This window comes from Hyperolius riggenbachi, chromosome 3 (genome assembly GCF_040937935.1).
Source record: "Hyperolius riggenbachi isolate aHypRig1 chromosome 3, aHypRig1.pri, whole genome shotgun sequence".
NCBI lineage: Eukaryota > Metazoa > Chordata > Amphibia > Anura > Hyperoliidae > Hyperolius > Hyperolius riggenbachi.
In genome coordinates this window covers 354,733,581-354,756,448 of record NC_090648.1, presented here as the reverse complement: position 1 = coordinate 354,756,448, position 22,868 = coordinate 354,733,581, and the positions used below count along the sequence as shown (strand labels likewise).

Here is a 22,868-nt window from a genome sequence, read left to right as displayed (position 1 = left end):
CCTGCGGCAACGCAAAGAAAGGAGTCTGAAGAGAAGTAAGGTGGCTTTGCGGAGGTCAGACTACAGACAACTATACTGGGTTACCTATAATGCAGACACTAATACAAGGCTACCTATATTAGGGGCACCTACACTTGGCTACCTATGCTGGGGGCATCTATACCTGGCTATCTATACTGGAGATACCTATATTGAGGATACCTATACCAGGCCAACTATAATAGCAGCACCAATACCAGGCTATGTATACTGGGGGCACCTATGTCAGCCTACCGATACTGAATGTACCTAACCTAGGCTACCTATACTGCAGGCATCTATACAAGGGTACCAATATCGGGGGCACCTATATCAATCTACGTATACCGGGGGAACCTATACCTGGCTACCTATTCTGGGGGCACCTATACCAGACTACCTATATTGGAGGCACCTTTACCATAATACCTATATACTGGGGACACTTATACCTGGCTACCTATATTGTGGGTGTTAGAACCTATTCTATATCACCTTGCTTCGACACCATTAACTTCTTACAGTTGCGTCTTAGACTGTGAGACCACTTGACTCTCAACACAGCAAGCAGGAGATAGACTTTTCTCAGGCTTCTTCAATGTCTACGGAGTTTATTCAGGAAACAGAAATACAGATAGATACAGGTCATCATATCCTAGCCACGCCAATCTTCATGTTGCGTTACAAGCTTCTTGATTAGACTTCCTGCTGAAGTCAATCAGGTACCTTCTTCCTAACTACGTTACACTAGACTACCTATGTACAGCATACATTATATCAGATTACATATAGAATGGAAATACTTAGAGGTTCCAGTCAGCCTTTAGTTCTAGTGGGAAAGTCAGAAGCAGAGTGAGCTCTGAGCGCCCACCTAGGTTTTTAATACTGACTAGGAAAGAGTTAAACGTGACATCATATTCACCATCCCCTAGACCCGACTATTGGATGAGCCCCATCGTGGTGTCATAATACCCACCCACTCGATTAATATTTAATGTCACCTTTCCTTTACTTACTGGAATGTGGATATTTAGTAAATATGGCTAATGTTTATTGTTCCAGTGGCGTACAAGCTGAGGTCAGTGAGACCTGCGGCCTTGTCCATAGAACAGCTTCTTGGTATGTTCTAGTTCTGCTGACAGAACTGCAGATTTTCTCTCTAAGAGAAAATCCCTTAACCTTCCTGGCGGTAACCCCGGGGTAAGCCGCGCAGGTTTTCTCAGGCCCTGCTGGGCCGATTTGAATAATTTTTTTTTTGCTGAACGCAGCTAGCACTTTGCTAGCTGCGTCAGCACTTCGATCGCCGCCGCCCCGCGCTCGATCACCGCTATCCGCGTCGCAACACAGCCCCCCTCCCCCTAGACCCCTGCGCTGCCTGGCCTATCAGCGCCAGCCAGCGGCAAGGGGTGGATCGGGACTCACTTAGACGTCATGGCGACGGGGGAAGCCCTCCAGGAAATCCTGTTCTTTGAACGGGATTTCCTTATCGCCGGAGGCGATCGGCGGGGCTGGGGGGATGCCGCTGAGCAGCGGCTATCATGTAGCGAGCCCTCAGCTCGCTACATGATATAAAAAAAAAAAACGGCTGCGCTGCCCCCTGGCGGTTTTTAAAATACCGTCAGGAGGGTTAAAGGGCAGGTCTGCCCCTCAAGCCTTTTTGACTAACTCAGTCCAAATAACTGAGGCCTACTTAAATTATAACAATCCCCCCCCCTAAAAAGGCTTGACCCACAGATCCCAGCTTCTGAACCTACCCGTACCTGGTGTCTTTCCTTTATGTTTCACTTTTCGATGTTCGTGCTCACACAACTTCTCTGCTCTCGGCGGTTATCCCTGGAAGAGAGAGAGCAAGACCTCTCTGGGGAGGCCCTACTTCTAAATCCCTCTATACCACATGCTCAGCATTTGCGTCACTTGCGTATCACTCACAAACTTGCATGACCACAGAAAAGTGAAACTCGTTTGTTTGTTACTCAATGGAGCAGTGCCAGGTGCCTTCTAAAAGAGCGCCTTTATACAATCAACTCCATCACCGGTACTACTAAAACTATACCCGTAACCCTGTATATCCCTTAATTTGAAAATATTGGATCATGAGATTGTTTATGAGGCACCAATCTCTTGACCAGGTTAATTTGTTTTACGTAATTTTAACACACAACCTCACCTGGATAATGATGCCTAAAGTTGTCATCCCCATCCAGACAACCAGTGGGTGTGGGAAGAACCTTTGAACTGCAGAGGCCCAGTCCGAGTGTCCCTGGAACATCACCGGAAACCTTTTCCACCAGGTCAGACTGGAACTCACCTGCTTATTTTTGTGTTCTACCTCGTTAAGATCACCTGGATCATGGTGAAATCTTACCTCTAACTTAGTGTACTGTTTGTTTAACCGTTGTATCAAAATGTGGTCGTCTTGGATCAACCCGTTCCCCTTTGTCCCATGTCGTGTTCTCTTTTAGGACGGGAACTACCCGTGAAACTTTGACCTTAAGGCCCCGTTCACACTTGCGGTTTTGTCAAAACCGCACCGGATGTCCAGACCGCACCGGAGCCGGACCGGACCTGATCCGTACGGTTCCTATCCGGATCCGGTCCGTTTGCATCCGGTTTCCGTGCGGTGTGAACACGGTTGCGGTCCGGATCCGGTTTCTTAAGGAGATAACATCCTGTAAATACCTGTGGTCTGGGAGGTCAGCAGAAGGGTCTGGGGTCATTGTTGGAGACAGGTGGACGTGTGGAGACCATCCGTGGATACAGAGACTGCAGTTGGGACCATGGATCCAGGCATTTTTTACTCGTAAACCTGGGAATTCTCTCCTTCCTGTTGTTCGCCTCCTCGTTATCAGACATGTTGCTGCCAAAACGAGCTCCAGCATGAAATCGCTGCTGCCCCACTCTTTGAACGCTGGGCCCATGTGGTCCCCATCCAAAATGCATAGGAAGTGGGGTAGAACGTCCGGTTTTTGTAGCCAGTGTGTTGTGCGCTCTCCGGCTCTCATTGCTTTGTATTGGCCGGATGGTGCAGTCCGGCTCCGCTCCGGATACGGCTGCCGGAGGAGCCGGACCAAAAAATAGCGCATGTTGGAACGGACGCCGGAGTCCGGATCCGGTCCGGATCCGGTCCGGCAGAACGGACGCATGTGAACGGACGCATAGGCTTTCATTGCTATTGCCGTGCGTCCGTTCCGTCCGTTCTGCAAGCGGTCCGGCTCCGGCACGGCGATTCCGGACGGCCACCGCTAATGTGAACCGGGCCTTAGAGTTCTCTTAACCATTTGAGAAATAACGTCATCAATCCTGGATGACTGGATCCATATGGGATCTCTGCTCACCTAATATGTTCCCCTTGACAGATCCCCCTTATTGGAACAATTATGAAAATGTACCTTGAATGTGTCCTTAGACATGATGCTAAAACGAACCTTTCCTTCAGCCACCGGAACTATCGGTTTGGCTTCAGGGTGGATCTTTTGAATGGTAGCCTCGCATTCTGTGTTATTGAGCCTGCAGGCTTCTTCACTACATTTGACTTGCCCTGGCAAACACAGGTACCTCTGTGAGAATTGCCCACATGACGACAACTCTACTCGTTTCACCTTCCCGTCTAGCACCAAAAAAGTTTGACCTCTCAGGTCATGGTGTAAGACATGTGTTGAGGTGGGAACTAAGGAAGTGGCGGTGCCTAAAGGAATGTTGCACCGTTTCCATTTGTTCACCCAAACATCTCGAAGCTTCCATGCAAAAGATCCTTCTCCAGAAAAATTAATATATCTCCCCTTGTCCAATCTCAGTTGGACAGGCTCTTTAAGCATCTCGCTGACAAAATATGTCCCCAACTGTCCTGATTGGACCTCTTCCCCCCTTATGTCCTGAGGTACAATATGTACCTGAGGTCGGGAAGACTGTACTCTCTACAATCTTTCAATTTCTTAATTTCCTCTTCACTTACCCAACTAGCATGTGGATAAGTGGCTGCATATGGACTGTGTAATATCATCCCCTGTTGTGACCCGTGTAATGTGAATGGGGTTCCGTGTTAGCATTCCCTCCCCCGGGACCGCTCTCCCTACCCTCGTTGTCACCTGGAAATGTGGCTCGATCTCGATTTTTACTTCTTGTTTCGAGAACCACCACCCCTCAGCTTTCCCGCCTTTACGTGTGTGTATAGTTGTTTCAGAGGCACTCTCTGTTGGTAGTTCCAGAGTGTGATGTTGTCCCTCGCGTCTCTCCGATAGGAGAATTGACGCCTCCTGCTCGTTCATCTCCAATCTGGAACCATCTCACTCTGGATAACCAAGACAAGGTACCCCTGAATCACACACTCCACCTTTTGCATGTACCCACTGTACTGCAATGTACCTTTTTAACAAAACTTTGGATCGGTGCATCGATTCTGGGAGTGTGGCATCCAATAGCAGATTTACACTGCCATTCAATTCCCACTGCCCACACACCTGCCCCTTCAGACCTTTCACCCACCTTGTGCCATGAAATTTGATTTGTCCTGGCACAAGTGCTCTTTTCCTCCATCCCTGCTTGGTCCATCTGTGCCAAGTGGAGGGAGGTGTGAAAGGATTAGTACCTTTGTCACCAAACATTAACATGCTTGGGCCTTGCATTCTCATTAACCCCTTATTATACATGAGAATGTCCTCTCTTCGTTCGCCTAGGACGAAATGGCAACCTAGGATCACCATCAGCACATTACTCTTCATTATAAAAGCACCACCTTGGGAAAGAAAAACATTAGCAATTTGCACTATGCTTTGCTCAGTCAGTTTTTTTTTTTAGACATTTTCCGATCTCAGGAATCTCATGTTTTAATCTCTTTCCAATTTCAGAAATCTCGTGTTTTAGTCTCTTTCCAATTTCAGGAATCTCGTGTTTTTCCAAACTTAGATTGGCATCTGGAACCTTTCACTTATCCGACTGACATCTCCATCTTTGCTGCCAGCACTGCAGCTGTCTCGAGCCCATATTGCCAAACTCCTGAAATCGAAATACAAACAAATCAATTCTTATTAATGATTTGGGATTCGCCCTGCGGCTTGTACTCTGTACACTTTAAATTGATCAATATATATCATAATTGATCTCGTTGCTTTATGGTTCTCATCTCATGAACTCTGTTTACTCTTTTTGGTAGATTGGAGTTAAACTTCACCCCCCTACCTCAGTACTAACCTGTTTAAAATATGCGCCCGCAGACTTCACCTTTGGAAGCTCTCACCTCATAACACAAAATGTACACATATTATCAACGTAAATCATACTTGCCTGATCAGAGGACACTTCGCAATTCACCAGCTCTCGCAACTTTCCCTCCGCGATACTCAAATTTGGACTCTGAAACGTCTGGGGGGGAGGGGGGGGGGGGGGCTCCCACCTCCCCTCACAGTGGATCAATCTCCAGCAGCAGTTGCGAGCAGCCGTCGCCTCGGAGGGTTCCTTCCGACCCAGGTTTAGGCTTGTAACTGTGTGCACATTCAGTTACAGTGTCACGTCTAAGAGTTTCGCCGCTGATTCCTCGAATTGCAGTCCGTGTGTGCTCGGCTCCCACACCACTTATCAGGTTGATAAGCTTTTCCAGTCCGCGTCTATTCCGCTTGTTTTGCTGTTATATTATATTATAACAGTGGGCACCTATATCAGATTGATTATATTGGCTGCACCTATACTAGGCTACGTATACTAGAGTCACCTATACCAGACTACCTAAACTAGGGGTACCTATACCTGGTTACTTATACTGGTGGCACATATACCAGAAGGCTACCTATATTGGGGGCACCTATAGTAGGCTGACTATACAGGAGCACCTATACCAGACTACCTACCTATAACTAGGCTACCTATACTGCAGGCACCTATACAAATGTACCAATATTGGGGGCACCTAAACCAATCTATGTATATTGGGGGAACGTATACCTGGGTACCTGTTCTGGGGACACTTATACCCGACTACCTTATACTAGGGGCACCTATACATGGCTACCTATATTGGAGACACCTATACTGCAGGCACCTATAAGACTTCCTATACTGGGGGTACCTATACCAGACTACCTATATTGGTAGCACGTATACATGGCTGTCTTTACTGGGGGCACTTATACCTGGCTACCTATACAGGGAGCACACATACTAATCTACATATACTGGGGGCACCTTTACTTGGCTACCTATACTTAGGAAATCTATACCTTTCTAGCTATATTGGAGGCACCTATACAAGGCTACCTATTCTGCAGGCACCTATACCTAACTACCTATACTGGGGGCACCTAGAACAGAAAACCTGATATAGGTGACCCCTGTATAAGCAAAGTATACTAGAGGCACGTATACCAGTCTACCTATGCAGGCTCACTTTACTGGGGGCATGGATACTAGGTTACTTATACTGGAGGCACCTATACCAGGCTACCTATACTGCAGGCACATATACAAGACTACTTATATTGGGGGCACCTATACCAATCTATGTATACTGGGTGCACCTATAACATGCTACCTATACTGCAGGCTCATATTCAAGGCTACATATTTTGGGGGCTACGATGACAGGCTGCCTATACCTGGGGCATCTACCATGCTATCTATATTAGGGGCACCTATATACCAGACTATCTATATTGGAGGTACCGAAATAAGGCTACCTATATTGGGCAGCACCTATACCAGGCTGCCTATACAGGGCGCACATATAGTAAGCTACTTATACCAGGCTATTTATATTGGGGGAACCTATCATTGGCTAGCTATATTAGGGCCAAATGTACAAGGCTACCTAATCTGTGGTCACCTATACCAGGTTACCTAAACTGCGGACACCTGTACCCCCTTCTGTTTGGGTAGCTAGTGCCCCCTCCATTTAGGTAGTCACAGTGCCCTGTTTGGCTAACCCGAGTGCCCCCTGCTTGGGTAGTCAATGTGCCCCTTCCATTTAACTACCTAGAGGCGCCCTGTTTGGGTAGCCAGGGTGCCCCTTCCATTTGGCTATCCAGACTGCCCCACTCTTTTGGTAGCCAAAGTGCCCCCTGCTTGGGTAGGCAGTGTGCCCCTCACTTAGCTAGCCACACTGGCTAACCAAACAGAAGGAGCACACTGGGTAGCCAAAGTGCCCTCTACTTGGGTAGTCAAGACGGAGGCAGTCTGGCTAGCCAAACATGGGGGCACTCTGGCTATCCAAATGAGGGGTAGAGTGCCCTGTGTTTGGGTAGCCAGACTGCCCACCTGTGTTTTGGTGGCACTCTGCCTGTCTGTTTGGTTAAGCTAATCGGGAGTACTCTGACTATCCAAACAGCCAGGCAGAGTGCTACCAAAACACGGGGGGGGGGGCGCAGTTTGGCTAGCCAAAGGAGGGGCACACTGGCTACCCGAGCAGGTGGCACTTGGGCTACCAAAACAGTCTGGCAAGCTAAACATGGAGGCACTCTGTGTAGCATAAGTGCCCCCTGCTTGGATAGCCAGACTACCCTCGTTTGACTCCCTGAGCAGGGGGAACTTTGGCTAACCTTTGCCCAATGAGGGGCACACTGGCAACCCAAACAGAAGGGGCACACTGGGTATCCAAACGGGGGCAGTCTGGTTCTCCAAACACGGGTGCACTCTGCCCGGCTGTTTGGTTAACCAAACAGGGGGTACTCTATCCAAACAGGCAGGGTGCCACCAAAACACAGGATGTGGTCTGGCTAACACAGGGCACTCTGCCCCTCATTTGGCTAGCCAGAGTGCACCCGTGTTTGGAGAACCAGACTGCCCCCGTTTGGATACCCAGTGTGCCCCTTCTGTTTGGGTTACCAGTGTGCCCCTCATTAGGCAAAGTTTAGGCAAAGTGCCCCCTGTTCTGGTAGTCAAACGGGGCACTCTGCTCCTCATTTGGATAACCAGCATGACCCCGTGTTTGTCGAGACAAAGTGCCCCGTGTTTGGGTAGCCAGACTGTCCCGTGTTTTGGTGGCACCCTGCCTAGCTGTTTGGTTAACCAAACAGGGGGTACTGTCCAAACAGCTAGGCAGGGTGCCACCAAAACACGGGGACAGTCTGGCTACCCAAACACGGGGGTACTCTACTCCTCATTTGGATAACCAGAGTGCCCCAGTGTTTGTCGAGACAAACTGCCCCGTTTGACTACCAGAGCAGGGAGCACGTTGGCTACCCAGTGTGCCCCTTCCGTTTGGGTAGTCAGTGTGGCTAGCCAAATGAGCACACTGGCTACTCAAACGGTAGAACACTCACTACCTCAACGGGGCCATTCTGTCTACCCAAACCAGCGGGGCACACTGGTTATTCAAATGGTGGGTTATCCAGTGTAACCCCCGCTGGTTTGGGTAGTCAGATTGCCCCGTTTTGGTAGAAAGAGTACCCGCTGTTTGGAATCCTAGAGTGCCTTTTTTTCTATTTGGGAAGCCAGAGTAAACTAACCCCCCGTTTGGGAGTTGAGACCCCCCCCCCCTGGGTAGCAAGTGTGCCCTTCTCCCATTCGGCTAGCTAGATGGGAGAAGGGCACACTTGCTACCCAAGCTACCCTTCCCCGTCAGATGCAGCAAGGGAGGGAGATATTGCTTGCCTGGCAGTTGGAAAAAGCTGTTTTTTCTTTCTATGCAACAAGGTTCACAGACAGCAAAAAGTCAGGCCCATGGTAATGACACAGTGGGAGGGTTTTCACCACAATATCAGCCATACAGGGGGTGCAGAATTATTAGGCAAGTTGTATTTTTGAGGAATAATTTTATTAACAGCCACCATGTTCTCAATGAACCCAAAAAACTATCAAAGCCGAATATTTTTGAAAGAAGTTTTTATAGTTTGTTTAGTTTTAGCTATTTTAGGGAGATATCTGTGTGTGCAGGTGACTATTACTGTGCATAATTATTAGGCAACTTAACAAAAACAAATATATACCTATTTCATTTATTTTTACCAGTGAAACCAATATAACATCTCAACATTCACAAATATACATTTCTGACATTCAAAAACAAATCAGTGACCAATATAGCCACCTTTCTATGCAAGGACACTCCAAAACACTGACAGAATTCATGGTTGGCAGGCTTTTATCTGTTCACCATCAACATTGCGTGCAGCAGCAACCACAGCCTCCCAGACACTGTTCAGAGAGGTGTACTGTTTTCCCTCCTTGTAAATCTCACATTTTATGATGGACCACAGGTTCTCAATGGGGTTCAGATCTGGTGAACAAGGAGGCCATGTCATTCGTTTTTCTTCTTTTATACCCTTTCTTGCCCGCCACGCTGTGGAGTACTTGGACACGTGTGATGGTGCATTGTCCTGCATGAAAATCATGTTTTTCTTGAAGGATGCAGACTTCTTCCTGTACCACTGCTTGAAGAAGGTGTCTTCCAGAAACTGGCAGTAGGACTGGGAGTTGAGCTTGACTCCATCCTCCACCCGAAAAGGCCCCACAAGCTCATCTTTGATGATACCAGCCAAAACCAGTACTCCACCTCCACCTTGCTGGCATCCGAGTCAGACTGGAGCTCTCTGCCCTTTACCAATCCAGCGACGGGCCCATCAAGACTCACTCATTTCATCAGTTCATAAAACCTTGAGATATTTCTTGGCCCAGTCTTGACATTTCAACTTGTGTGTCTTGGTCAGTGGTGGTCATCTTTCAGCCTTTCTTACCTTGGCCATGTCTCTGAGTATTGTGCACCTTGTGCTTTTGGATACCCCAGTGATGTTGCATCTCTGAAATATGGCCAAACTGGTGGCAAGTGGCATCTTGGCAGCTGCACGCTTGACTTTTCTCAGTTCATGGGCAGTTATTTTGCGACTTGGTTTTCCACGCGCTTCTTGCGACCCTGTTGACTATTTTGGATGAAATGCTTGATTGTTCGATGATCACGCTTCAAAAGCTTTGCAATTTTAAGAGTGCTGCATCCCTCTGCAAGATATCTCACTATTTTTGACTTTTCTGAGCCTGTCAAGCCCTTCTTTTGACCCATTTTGCCAAAGGAAAGGAAGTTGCCTAATAATTATGCAAACCTGATATAGGGTGTTATTAGACCACACCCCTTCTCATTACAGAGATGCACATCACCTAATATGCTTAATTGGTAGTAGGATTTTCGAGCCTATACAGCTTGGAGTAAGACAACATGCATAAAGAGGATGATGTGGTCAAAATACTTATTTGCCTAATAATCCTGCACTCCCTGTTAAGACCCCTGCTCCAAACCCCACCTCCCCCATTCTATTCAAGAAAAGGTAAACATTTCTCTTATCAGCTACTGATTGGAATGAAGTTCAATCCTTGATTAGGGCTCTTTTCCACTCTGAAATGTGATTGCAATCACGTTTCAATTGCCACCATGCGATTGTGATTGAGCTACTATACTCATAGTACAGCTCAATCGCATACAGGACGATTGCGCTTTGACCAACATTGCATCGCAGTCGGATCCCACTAATGGAAAATGCTGTTGCAGTTTCCATTAGTTTAATGTACCTTGCAATTTGCGGGCTGGCAGCTGCAGCACAATGACACAGAGACATGTCATTGTGTACAGGACATGCCTCTGTGTCCTACTGAGATTCGAAAATGCCACCTCGGGTTCTCTTTAAGCTGATTGCTAATTTTATAATGGAATGAAGATGTTAATGTGGTTTCATTGAGCCTACCAAACAGCCACCTAAAACGTGTGTACAAAGCTACCTTATGTTGTTTGGAGGTGGACCCAACCCAAATTTTCCACCTACCGTATGTCCTTAACTGCAATGCTGGTATTCTGAGAAATTTTTAGTCATATCTATTCTGTTTTCCCTCCTGCTTTGTGTTTGTCACAAGATCACAACGGATTGGCATATCCCGCTGCTTTGGCCAGAGGGGACAACCTGTACTGCAGTTCCAAGCACATCTGGCCCATGACAGTTTTCCAGTCAGATTTGCTTCTAATTAGCGATAAGGGATTTTAAACCCTTATATAGAAGTTGTGCAAACCGTGGACCGCAAACTGGTTAACTTGGTACTGTGATTGGTTTGTTTTTCAGCCAATGATTTGTATTTATACTATAGAGATAATCCGTGAGATGCTAACAGTTCTGACTTGTATGCAAATTTAATTCCAGTACAGCTGGACAGGCATTCCATGCATCTCATTGACCATATAACTTTGTGTACCAGCTGTAGGCTTCTTTCATATGGGCAGTTGACAGCATATAGTCCACAGCCTGCGAGTTGCTCCCCTGGATCTGCAAGGTGGGTGTAGATGCAAGTGTTCTGTATGAGCAGTGGTGTGTAGCCTGTCCCCCATGTGTACTTCTGAGTGGGAGGCAGCCGCCTCCTAAAGATTACATGCAGCACTTTCAACTGCTGATAGACATGTGCTTACAAACACTACTATTCACTTACATTACATAGCAGCTGGAAGGTTTGTGTGTGCATATATGCACCTTCCAGGTGTAATGCTGGTGAAGACCACCAGCATTACACCGCAGCGGATCAGATTGTGCAATTGCAATGTTCTATATTAGTGATGGTCAAGTAGATGCAAATAACGTCAAGTTGATGTAAATGTATGCAGCTTAAAAATGAACTAATCAAATCCTGCTGAGGTAAAAAATTGATTGGTCACTTTTCAATGTGCATAAGTTTGCATGAACTCGGGAGTTATTTGCATCTATTGACTATCACTATTCTCTTCCTCACCAACGTGTGTCCCGCTGCGACTACCCCCACACCTATGCATAGCAACAGAATGTGTCGCTATCCTGAAGGCTAGTGACGAAACTGTACAGAATATGCCACAAACTACTCTTGTACGAGGCTTAGGACTCAAGTTTGCCTTGAGAGATTCTAAATGCAGAGTTCACAAGTTAAAGCAATACTATCAATTCACATATTTTTTTTCAATTGACACAGGAATTGTTTTGGAAGTGCTGCTAAGTACTGGTTTATACATTTTAGTAGCAAGCTCTTTGTTTACTGTTATCAAAATACATTCAAAGTTTACTGACGCTAAAACTGACGGCTGACTGAGCCATGAGGAGAGAGGAAATTCCCCTCACACTTGATCAGTTAACTCTATGTGTAGCTCTGTGTGTGACAGAACAGCTGCAGCTCCCGTGTCCTGTGTTTCTGACTGAGGTGTCTGAAGAGAGCAGAGGAAATGTAACTAATTGGCACAGCTTGTATTTGCTTTCAGAGTTTGATATGTTTGATATTTGCTTTCTGTAGTCTGATATGCAACTCTGGCTGTGCATTGAAGCAGACACCCCTTCTGCAATGGATTTGTCCTAAATCCTACCCTCAAATTACAGTTTTTGCCTCTGATATTTAACATGCAAAAGAAGGAAAATGTTTACACAGCTACTTAGACATTATTTGTACATTGTAATTTTAGAACACTCGGGTATCAATAGTATTCCTTTAACTTACAAAGCTGACACTGGCACTGCTGTACCTATAGAACAATCTGCATCCACCTTTGGCGATTTCCTGGTTCTCTGTATTGTTACTACTAGCCCAGCTTACCCTGCCTGGTGAGCGGCTCTGTGCTGGATCATTATTGCATTACCGATTTGGCTACCTGGATGGTCCCAACCTGCTGCTATAGTGGCTCCATATATTGCATGGGTTGAGGTTGACATACAGTATGTGTCACCAGCATCACATTAAAGCATACCTGAATTGACATCTAACATGACTCAACAATAATATACAAGTCCTACTAGGATTATACCAGATGATGGTGTACATATACCATTGGGAAAGAAGTCATACAATCGTTACTTTAGGTCACCTCCATCCAATGTCTGCAGGTACTTTAATGTGAAGGCCTCAAGACTCTGTTAGACAGCCTCAGTTGTGACCTCCCAAGCAAAACCACATTGTTGAATACCACTAGAAAGATTTTTTTTCTATACAGAAAACAGAGGGAGGGGAAAAAATCCACATTTCAAATTTATTTTAAACAAAAAAATAGGCACAGAAGACAAAAAGCACAAACACAATGCCAACAAATAAATTAAACAGAATTTCAGGTGTGGATATTTGCAATGGAATGAAAAGAAAATACTATGGCATTTGCGCGTGCCCATGTTAAACAGGAAGCAGGAATTCCTATTCACCTCCGGCTGAGCTAGCTACACATTGCATAACACTTTAGAGCATACAATTATCTTGACATTAATTATCGTGCCCTACATAAAGCTCAGGAGTTGCAGTAACCGTGGCTATTCCATGCTCCTTTTATTGCATCTTCAGTGACAAGACATGAAAAACAAAGTCCAACTTCGTATAGGATGCCATGGTTCCAGATCATAATTAGATAAAGGGATATACTTGCAGAGATTTAGGAAGGCAGTGAAGAGGGAGGGTGAATGGACACTGACAAGCTGTGGTAGGATTCATCTACTCAAGTCACCATTTGTGTATTTCAGCTGAAGGACTGGAGAGTTGGTCACAACAAAGCAATGTATAGTTACAAGGATTTGTGGGCTGACCTGTTTGTACACAGAAATGGAACCTGCTACTCTTATACTTCCAAACAACTAGAAAAGAAAATAATAATGACCACCTCGTGAGTGAAGCACAGAATAGCTATGCAAGACTTCTTGAGGAGGTTTGCTGTGCTTCACAGGAAAGTCTAAAAAGCAGCTCGATCTATGAAGTATGTGGTGCACCTTAGAAGCCAGTGGGAGTGAGGATGTTCATGTCACGTGGTTTAAGGTTGTGGCCTCTGGGACCTTTCTTATTGTCGGTAATTATTGGTGGCATTTCAATCTCAGGGGGTTTTAATTTAACGGGTTCATCCACAATTCTGTTAGCGTGGGCTCGCATCAGCTCCATAGGAGTTGGCTTCTGTGCACCTTTGTAGGACTGAACAGTGAAGCCTCCTGTGAAACAAAAAACAGTTACTGACCAGCAGACAACGGCCTCGATTCATCAAGACTTATCGAACTGGTTAACGACAGTTCGGTAAAATACCAAAATTCGTTAAGTTGATTTCAGGATTCATCAAATTTATCTACAGCTGTTAGCGAGCATTCAGTAATCATTCGGTAATGATGCGTTAAAACGGAAGAAAGTGCAATTCATGAAAATGAAAGTGGGCGTGGTTTAGTGTTTAGGATTAGTTATCTCCTTCACTGCTCTGTCGTTATTCCTGTCAGATCATTGCTGACAGAGAAGATGGAGCCGTTTGAAGTGGTTATGTATCAGCTGAGAGTGATTCAAAGGTGCAGAAGGGCAAGAATAAGGTCTAGAACCATATCAATTTGCAAGAGAATAGATTTATTTGCTATAACAGGACATCTGCATTTCTCTTGAATCATCTTGTAAGAGAACATAGGCAGTGCCAGGGTTAACTAATTTGCTAGCTGCACTACATTTTTTTTAAAGAAAAAGCTCCTATCAAGCCGCAGCTGGTGAAATTGTGGGATTATCCCAAGCCACTTCCAGAATCCTGGTCCAGGTGTTAAGCCCTATTCAGAATGTTGCTACGTGGTGTTCAAAGGACTGAATCTTATGGCCTTGTGTTAAATTACCACTGTAAAATTGAAATTTCGACACGTTACCGAATGGTTACCGAATTGTTATCGGAAAAACCTTGATGAATACAACTAGAAATTGATAAACTTCGAATTCGGTAATTTAACAAACTGGAAAAAGTTAGACAATGATGAATCGAGGCCAACAGGTCACATTTGTCAAATTTATTTACACTGCTTTTAAACCTACTAATTGTAAGGCATACACTAAACTGTTCTATATAGCCTAGACTATCTATTCAGTATAAGCATTGAATATCACAAGTTATTTAAAGAGAGTCTGAAGCGAGAATAAATCTCGCTTCAGACCTCATAAATAGCAGGGGCATGTGTGCCCCTGCTAAAACGCCGCTATAGCGCGGCTTAACGGGGGTCCCTTCACCCCCAAATCCCCCTCGATACACCGGGGGAGCGCTTCCTGGTTGGGGCAGGGCTAACCGCCGCAGCCCTGCCCCACGCGCGTCTGTCAGCGCGTATCTCCGCCTCTCCCCCGCCCCTCTCAGTCTTACTTCACTGAGAGGGGCGGGGGAGAGGCGGCGATGCGCCGCTGACAGACGCGACTGGAGGCAGGGCTGCAGCCGTTAGCCCTGCCTCCAGGAAGAGACAGCCAGCGACTTTTTCTACGACACACTTTTGCGGGGGGTGGGTTGGGGGTGAAGGGACCCCCGTTTAGCCGCGAGATAGCGGCGTTTTAGCAGGGGCACACGTGCCCCTGCTATTTATGAGCTCTGAAGCGAGATTTATTCTCGCTTCAGAGTCTCTTTAAAGAGCAGATTTGACACTCACCCGCGCCTTCATCCTGCTGCATAAACACATTTGTGTCCCATGGTGTCCTCCCGTGGTCTGCTGGTCAGCTGCAATCAGACCTGGTAATTGCTTCAGTCGGGTCCAGTCTGTCTTCAGTGCATGCGTGGACCTCCTGCACATGTGCAGTAGATCCAGACTGACGCGACTGAGCCTATTACTGGGACTGAACGGCAAATCACGGAAGGACGGTGTGGGGCATAAACATGTTTATGCAGCAGGAGGAAGCAGCGGGGGAGTAGCAAATCTGCTTTTAGCCACAGCTCTGGTTTCCTTTATATATTTAAAAAAAAATAAAATTGTGACTTACAATATACTGCATAATGTAGTACAAAGCTAGCACCCGTAACATTGCATTCAGCAGCAATCTTAAAGGGGCACTATGGTTAAATAACTGGTTATAATATCATTTAACATAAAATATGTGCAATTGTAGCAATGTTTAACACATATTGTGGCAGCCAGGATAAGAGTCTATTTCAATATTACATTACCCTTAGTTAGAGATGAGTCGCATCGGCAGAGGAAATTATCTGACACCAAATCAGCACATACCATTGTGCAGTAGGAGGCAGTGTATCAGCTGTTTGAGCTGCTGGTTTAATCCCCCCTTTAATATTTTGTGAGCAGATTCCTCCAACTCCTATAACTGCTCACTCGAGCAGTTTTACAGCTCATCTACGCCGCCGTACGTCTCAGGACATTGGCGTACGGCTCCTGACCCGCTCACAGGGCTCTGCCGTCAGAGATAGGCAGAGCCAGTGAGCTGTGGCAAAAGACAGCGTATATTAAGCGGCTAAATCGGCGGGAGCGACGGAAACACCCAGCGGTGGCTAATTGAAATCTACGCTCTGCCAGCCAGGTGACCCCAAAAAAAAAAAAAAAAGTAGATTTCAATTAGTGCAGTCCTTAAGTAGTTAAGGGCTGGTGCACACCAAGAACGGTTCTGAGTGAAAACCACTTGGCTGGTGTATTGCAATGGGATGGTGCGCACCAGAGCGGTTCGTTTTTTCCCCAAACGGAAACTCAAGTCTTGCGGAATTTTTGCTGGTTTCTGAGGAGCGGAATATAACCCTGCATTTCAACTTTGCTCTAAAACATTATTTACAGTATATTATATGCAACCAGCACTTTTTTTTTTTACTAGACCAGCATTGGAAGGGTTACACAGGGCTTTAAAGTCCCTAGAGATTTCTGCAGACGCATCCGAACTTGAGTTAGATACATTTATGTAAACAAAAAGTATCTAAGTGTTTATTGTGACTCATCTCTCTCACTGAGAAGGAGTTGGAGGACAGCCAAAGAGTGTGTAACATTTCTAAATATATACATATAACTAAATAGAATGTAACTATCTGAACGTCTGCACGGAACTTAAAACCTCTGTTTAACCCTTCCAATGCTGGTCTAGTAAAAAAAAAAATGCTTTTTGCATTTAATATGCTGTAAATAATGTTTTAGAGCAAAGTTGAAATGCAGGGTTATATTCCGCTTTAACCACTTGAGGACCCACCCTTTACCCCCCCTTAAGGACCAGCGCTGGTTTGAGTGATCTGTGCTGGGTGGGCTCTGCAGCCCCCAGCACAGATCAGGGTGCAGGCAGGGAGATCAGATTGCCCCCCTTTTTTCCCCCCTATGGGGATGATGTGCTGGGGGGGTCTGATCTCTCCTGCCTGCTGTGGGTGGCGGGGGGGGCACCTCAAAGCCCCCCTCCGCGGCGAAATCCTCCCCCTCCCTCTCCTACCTGGCCCCCTCCTGGAGATCCTGCTGCACAGGACGCTATCCGTCCTGTGCAGCCAGTGACAGGCTGTCTCCTGTCACATGGCGGCGATCCCCGGCCGCTGATTGGCCGGGGATCGCCGATCTGCCTTACGGCGCTGCTGCGCAGCAGCGCCGTACAAATGTAAACAAAGCGGATTATTTCCGCTTGTGTTTACATCTAGCCTGCGAGCCGCCATCGGCGGCCCGCAGGCTATTCACGGAGCCCCCCGCCGTGATTTGACAGGAAGCAGCCGCTCGTACGAGCGGCTGCTTCCTGATTAATTAGGCTGCAGCTGGCGACGCAGTACTGCGTCGCTGGTCCTGCAGCTGTCACTTTGCCGACGCACGTTATGAGTGTGCGGTCGGCAAGTGGTTAATGTAAAGTGTAGGAAAGTGGAAAATTGCTCTGAAAAGTGCTAGATCAGAGCAATTTTTCAAGCGTTTTTTGTTACAGAAGCGGTTCAGTTACAGCTTTACCTTAACAAAAATATATTTTTTTTTTAAATAAAACCTACACCAAAACACAAGGCATGTTTAGAAAGAAAGAAAAAAAAAAAAAAAAAAAATATCGCTCCAAACATGCCGAGAGTCCTTCTGAAAAACGCTAGTGTTTGCAGATACGCTAGCGGTTTTTGGTGTGCACTGGCCCTAACTCAAGGTTTCTCAAACCTGTCCTCATGACTCGCCAACAGTGCATGTTATGCAGGCAGCCTCACCTATGCACAGGTGGGGTAATTAGTGTCTCAGCTAGGTGGACTTTATGTAGCCAAGACACTAATTACCTCACCTGTGCATAGGTAAAGTTGCCTGCAAAACATGCACTGTTGGGGAGTCACAAGGACAGGTTTGAGAAACACTGTATTAACTCATGTCAAACCGCACAGTTCTAACACCTTAAAGACAGAGCCTTTTTTCATTAATGATCACCTGGTCAAAAGCCAATGAAATGCCAATGGGGACATGTGATGGTGTCTTGTGTGACAGAGATAGTGTAGTAACCAGGACTTCATCCCTCAGGCAACAGTTTAGGGGTCAATGCTGTGCAGACATGTAGCTAATCTGTAGGCTAGTAATGTGTTCTGTCACTTTGGAGGAAGTGGTGAGAAGGGCCACTGGCACAGTGCACAATGACGTAGCATGGACTGTGTGGGTTAAATAGGAGAATCATGCCCTTGGCCTGTGATTGGGCAAGACTATGGGCTTGATTCACAAAGCGATGCTAACAGTTAGCACGCTGGTGAAAAGCCCTTTATCATGCCTAAACTCAGTTTAGGCGTGATAAGTTTAGCACCAACTGGGTTAGCACCGCAGTGCACAGCTGATCAAAAGTTTTGCGCTAGCAAAGTCTGGTGCACTTTGCATAGAGTTTAATGGCGCTGCTTTGCGTGCGGGACTTTGCGCGCGATCTAAACTTATCATGCCTAAACTGGCTTTTCACCAGCGTGGTGCAATGGTTATCATGCCTAAAGTCTCTAACTGGGTTAGCACCGCTTTGTGAATCGAGCCCTATAGGTTTAAGGACAGCTTTGGGAAAAATCATTGCACAGACATGCAGTTCAGCTACAGTTATTCTGTTCTGTCACCAATCAAGACTGTCTGCCTTCAGTAATGGTCCATTCACCCTGGCAAACGCTAGGGCTTTGCATCGGTGATTTTACCACAATTAGCGTGAATCGCTCAAACTTAGTCTTATCACGTGAACGACAGTCTGTACACACGCCCGATTTGGCGGGCGAACGACTGAACGACGGGACGTTCAAACGACCAGTCGTTCGCAAAAATCAGACGTGTGTATGGGCCTTTAGTTAAAAGCCAGGGTCTTGGTACAAAAGAATACATTCTCTTGGATAATCACCTACACAACACAGTGGTACTCCAGTATTTGTACATGTGGCCTAACTCTGGCCTAGTAACCAATAGTGCAGACAGGCAAACACTCATTGCATCAAACATATTTAATGATTAGGGAGCACATATCCTGACGTCCTTTTCTAGGACAGATAGTGCATCAAACTAATCCCACAAGGGAGCAAATAAATTATATTCATGTGTGCCTTGCACACACCAGAAACATGTATCTGTTAGCATTATGTGCTGAAAAAAAGCAGACAGAAGCGCACGAAGTGTGAATGAGGCCTAAGCTGTGTGCATACGGACAATGTAACAGACAGGGGAAGGAGGGAGGGAGTACACATGTGGTCAGGGCTTAATCTAGTGCATTGTGCATATGAATAGATCACTGGAAGTGGTAAGGGGTTTTTGCAGAGCAGTAATTACCTGGATCTGTGGTTGATTTCTGCACTGTGCGAGGTCCAAAAATGCTCCATTTGTCAGCATCTCCACCCTGAAGCTCTCCACCAGGGAGGGAGGTGGTAGATCCCTGACTGAACCATGATCTGTGGAGAAACAGAAGACTTCATCAGGATAAACCGTGCACGACTGCATTTAAAGCAATGGTCCTAGAGATTAATCTTAAGCCCCAGTTAAGTCCAGAACTTAATTTTATGCCCCTGCTCAGGGTCCCTTTAAAATGGAAACACTTCAGTCAAGCATCAGAAACATTTACAGAAGCAATAAGTTTATATTCAAAATATTGAAACAGTTTGGAGTTATATCATATAAAAGAGTGTTAGCCCTCTATTATGCATACAACTTCACTATTTTCGGGAGAAGATCATTTCCTAGTGGTATACAGTGAAAGTTTAGCCACATAATTTACTCAGCAGGGAAGTCAGATGAAAAATGTAAACCGGAGGTAAAGGTTGGACTCTTAGATACCCTTTAATGAAGAGTAATCCCAGTAAGATTGATCATGCCAGTGGGTGAAGTAGCATGCACTACTCCTGGTACACCTAGCCGAGGACAATGGAAACTAGGATTTCTGGAAGTTATTAAACTTTGGTGAGAAAGTTTCAATCATAGACCTAACTCTAGGTTTAGAAAGTGATCCTTGCCAGCAAACTGGAAAGACATTTATCATCAGAAACACCTTACATCGGTGAGCGTTTGTGGTACTCCTCCTTGAGGCCCTAATAAAACCTGCCTCTTTATTACACCTGCTTGTACAAAAAGCTTTTTTCATGGTCATCTTTAATTTTATAAACGCTTGCATCTTCCTATTACCCAAGAAATAATAGAAGCGTTTAATACGGATTAGTCCATAACAGTACATTTGTATAGTATGCTGGGCTTTTTAGTAAGACAGCACTGTTTGAATACTGCAAAAAGCAAGCATACAATTTAATTAGCATGCTCGCCATCATACAAACATGTCAGTGCTACAAGAGGGAACCTTGGCACAGATGGTCACCATCTCTGAACAGAAAATGCATTACTAACATGTTCATTTTACTATGAAGACTGGAAGTGGAGTGCATCAGTATACCTCGCACTGCCATGGTACAGCCATATAGTACAAGTCCACTGAAGGATTGCCATTTCCCCAGAGTGAGGCCTAGAGATGGGCAGTTTGATGATGCACAGAAGTGTGCCTGCTGACTGCAACTGATCTGTTGCAGACTAATAAGTGTCAATGACTCCTATTTCTAAAATAGAATCTGTGCACTGAGTTTTGTAATGTGTTAAAAATGGAAACATTTTCCAATGTAGCAGGAACACTGATACAGTAACATTTTCACCATTTCCTTAAACAAAAAAAAAATGCTCCACGCCCCCCCCCCCCCTCCCAACAGAAAAAACACAACTTTTAAAAACTAGAATTAATCTAGCTGACATAATCTGGGATAAGAGGTGAGGCAGGAGAGCGGGATGGTTTCTTCAGCTTTCTCCTTTGCTCTGGGATTCGTATTACCTGCGCATTTGCTTTGGGGAAGAGCCGGGAGTGCTGGTAGGTGTTGACTGAGCCGATGAACTTTGCCTCTCTTCTGAAGAATCCCCAGACTGCATCTTCAAATTCTGTCCATGGGAGAGAAGATTTAACAGTTACTGAATTTCCATGTTTCACACTTTAAATGTATGTACTGTGTCCAGAGTTTGAAATATATAATGTAGGAGTTCCAAAGGGAGGAAAAAAACAAAACAAAAAAAAAAAAAAACAGAAGAGGGCATTAGTGCCATAATTTTAGACGCAGCTCTGTGCAAACAGCAAGAAGGCAGCCTGAGACCTGAACCAACAAGGACAACACTGGAGCACAGCAGTCATAGAAAAGTTATCAGCTGATCTACGCCCGGCGGATCGCTCAAACTCACTCTTATCAAGCGAACGACAGTCTGTACACACGCCCGATTTAGCGGGCGAACGACTGAACCACGGGACATTCACACGACCCGTCGTTCACAGAAATCCGACGTGTGTATGGGCCTTTACTCACAAACCCCCCTTTTCAAATCCATTTTAACACACACCTAGCTAATCCTAAATCAAAATTCTTGTGTACAAGGAAGCTTTTGAAATTAAAATGGAACCTTGTTTCACAGAACTTTAAGTAACAATCCAGAAGCTCTGACGTGAGCCACTGCCAACCTTGCTAAACTGCTGCAACCACCACATGCATCCTTGTATCTCACATAATTATGAGTGAGCTGCAACCTAGCAGCACAGGTACAACTGACCGTTGAGATATCGAAAATACCTAGCACTAAACTTACCGCCTCGCCAATGAGGCAAATGTATTAGTAAAATACACATCATATACAGTGTACAGTGCCTTGCAAACAAAACAAAAAAAACATCCTCATGTTTGTCCTGTTTTGTCACACAGCAACCTTGGACTAAATAGAATTTTCATTTAGGATTTTATGTAATTGACTTCATGTATTCAATTTTAATTCCATTTCAACAACATAGGACAGATCTAAGTGAATATGTATTCTCCCACTTTCCTATGAAAATCGCTATATACAGTACACAAGGTCTTATCCAACCAAATTACTTCAGAACTCAGAGTTTAACTTTCATTACACAGAGGTGGACTAAGACATAAAAAGGCCAATGCAGCGTACCATCCAGATTTTTTTCGCACCGCAAACAAAAATTTTCATTGAATGAAAATGGCTCCATTCGCTAACATGTGTTGCATTTTTATGCGGAAATCCGCATGTGGAATCCGAATGTAGTGGAACTAGGCCCTTACTATCACCTGTAGAGATTGTGACTCCTTCCTTTATGGCAGAGTACTGTATAGGACGTATCACTAGCCTACAGACTACTGATGCATTAAGTTGCTATGGAGGGCGGAGGAGGACAAATGGCACTGTTCATGACAAGGGGGGGGGGGGGGGGGGGGTTGTAAAGAACAGGACTGGCCTCCACTCTGAGGAGACACTCTGCCAATCTATATCTCTCAACAATGCTAGGTCCATGGCTCCAGAGATGCATACCCATGCACTGTAACTGTTTGCCCATAGAGATAGGGACCCAATACTCAGGTAGACGGCCCACAAGCTCCTACGGGAAGAGTCATGTACTACTGAAGGGGAGGGATAACAGTGTACAGCCTGGTACACATAATTTTGATTGATTGACCAATCCCTGAGCAATTTCACCACCTTTGTGTAGCAAAAGAGCTTACCGACACAATCTGTTCATAGTATTCAAAATCTGCTACATGAAGGTGGTAAGATTCGGCCATTCAAAAATTAAGGTGGTACACACCGTGCAATTTCCTGTCACATAGATGTGTTGAAATGATTTCGACCAGTCCAGATTTCTGATCTTTTTGAATTTAGTGGCTATAAATAAATGATTGAAAATAATTCTCTCTTTGGGTGGTAATTCAACTGTGTGGATGTGCAATAATG

The 22,868-nt window shown here is 45.5% G+C and overlaps 2 protein-coding genes across 4 annotated transcripts in view; one reads left to right on the top strand and one right to left on the bottom strand.

The window, feature by feature from the left end:
• SIMC1 (SUMO interacting motifs containing 1) overlaps nt 1-22,868 on the top strand; it is a 190,800-nt gene that overhangs the window by 138,528 nt on the left and 29,404 nt on the right. Inside the window, exon 10 of one of the 3 annotated variants that reach the window (XM_068277112.1) lies at nt 11,176-11,250. The exons of the other annotated variants lie outside the window; for them this stretch is intronic. Within the exon in view, the coding sequence (XP_068133213.1) occupies nt 11,176-11,204 (29 nt within the window). The 3' untranslated portion in view covers nt 11,205-11,250. The remainder of the gene's footprint in view (nt 1-11,175; nt 11,251-22,868) is intronic. 3 annotated transcript variants of the gene reach the window in all.
• KIAA1191 (KIAA1191 ortholog) overlaps nt 12,936-22,868 on the bottom strand; it is a 43,835-nt gene continuing 33,902 nt past the window's right edge. Inside the window, exons 7-9 of the mRNA XM_068277113.1 lie at nt 20,920-21,023; nt 19,386-19,504; nt 12,936-13,889 (exon numbers count right to left, since the gene is read on the bottom strand). Of these exons, the coding sequence (XP_068133214.1) occupies nt 13,678-13,889; nt 19,386-19,504; nt 20,920-21,023 (435 nt within the window). The 3' untranslated portion in view covers nt 12,936-13,677. The remainder of the gene's footprint in view (nt 13,890-19,385; nt 19,505-20,919; nt 21,024-22,868) is intronic.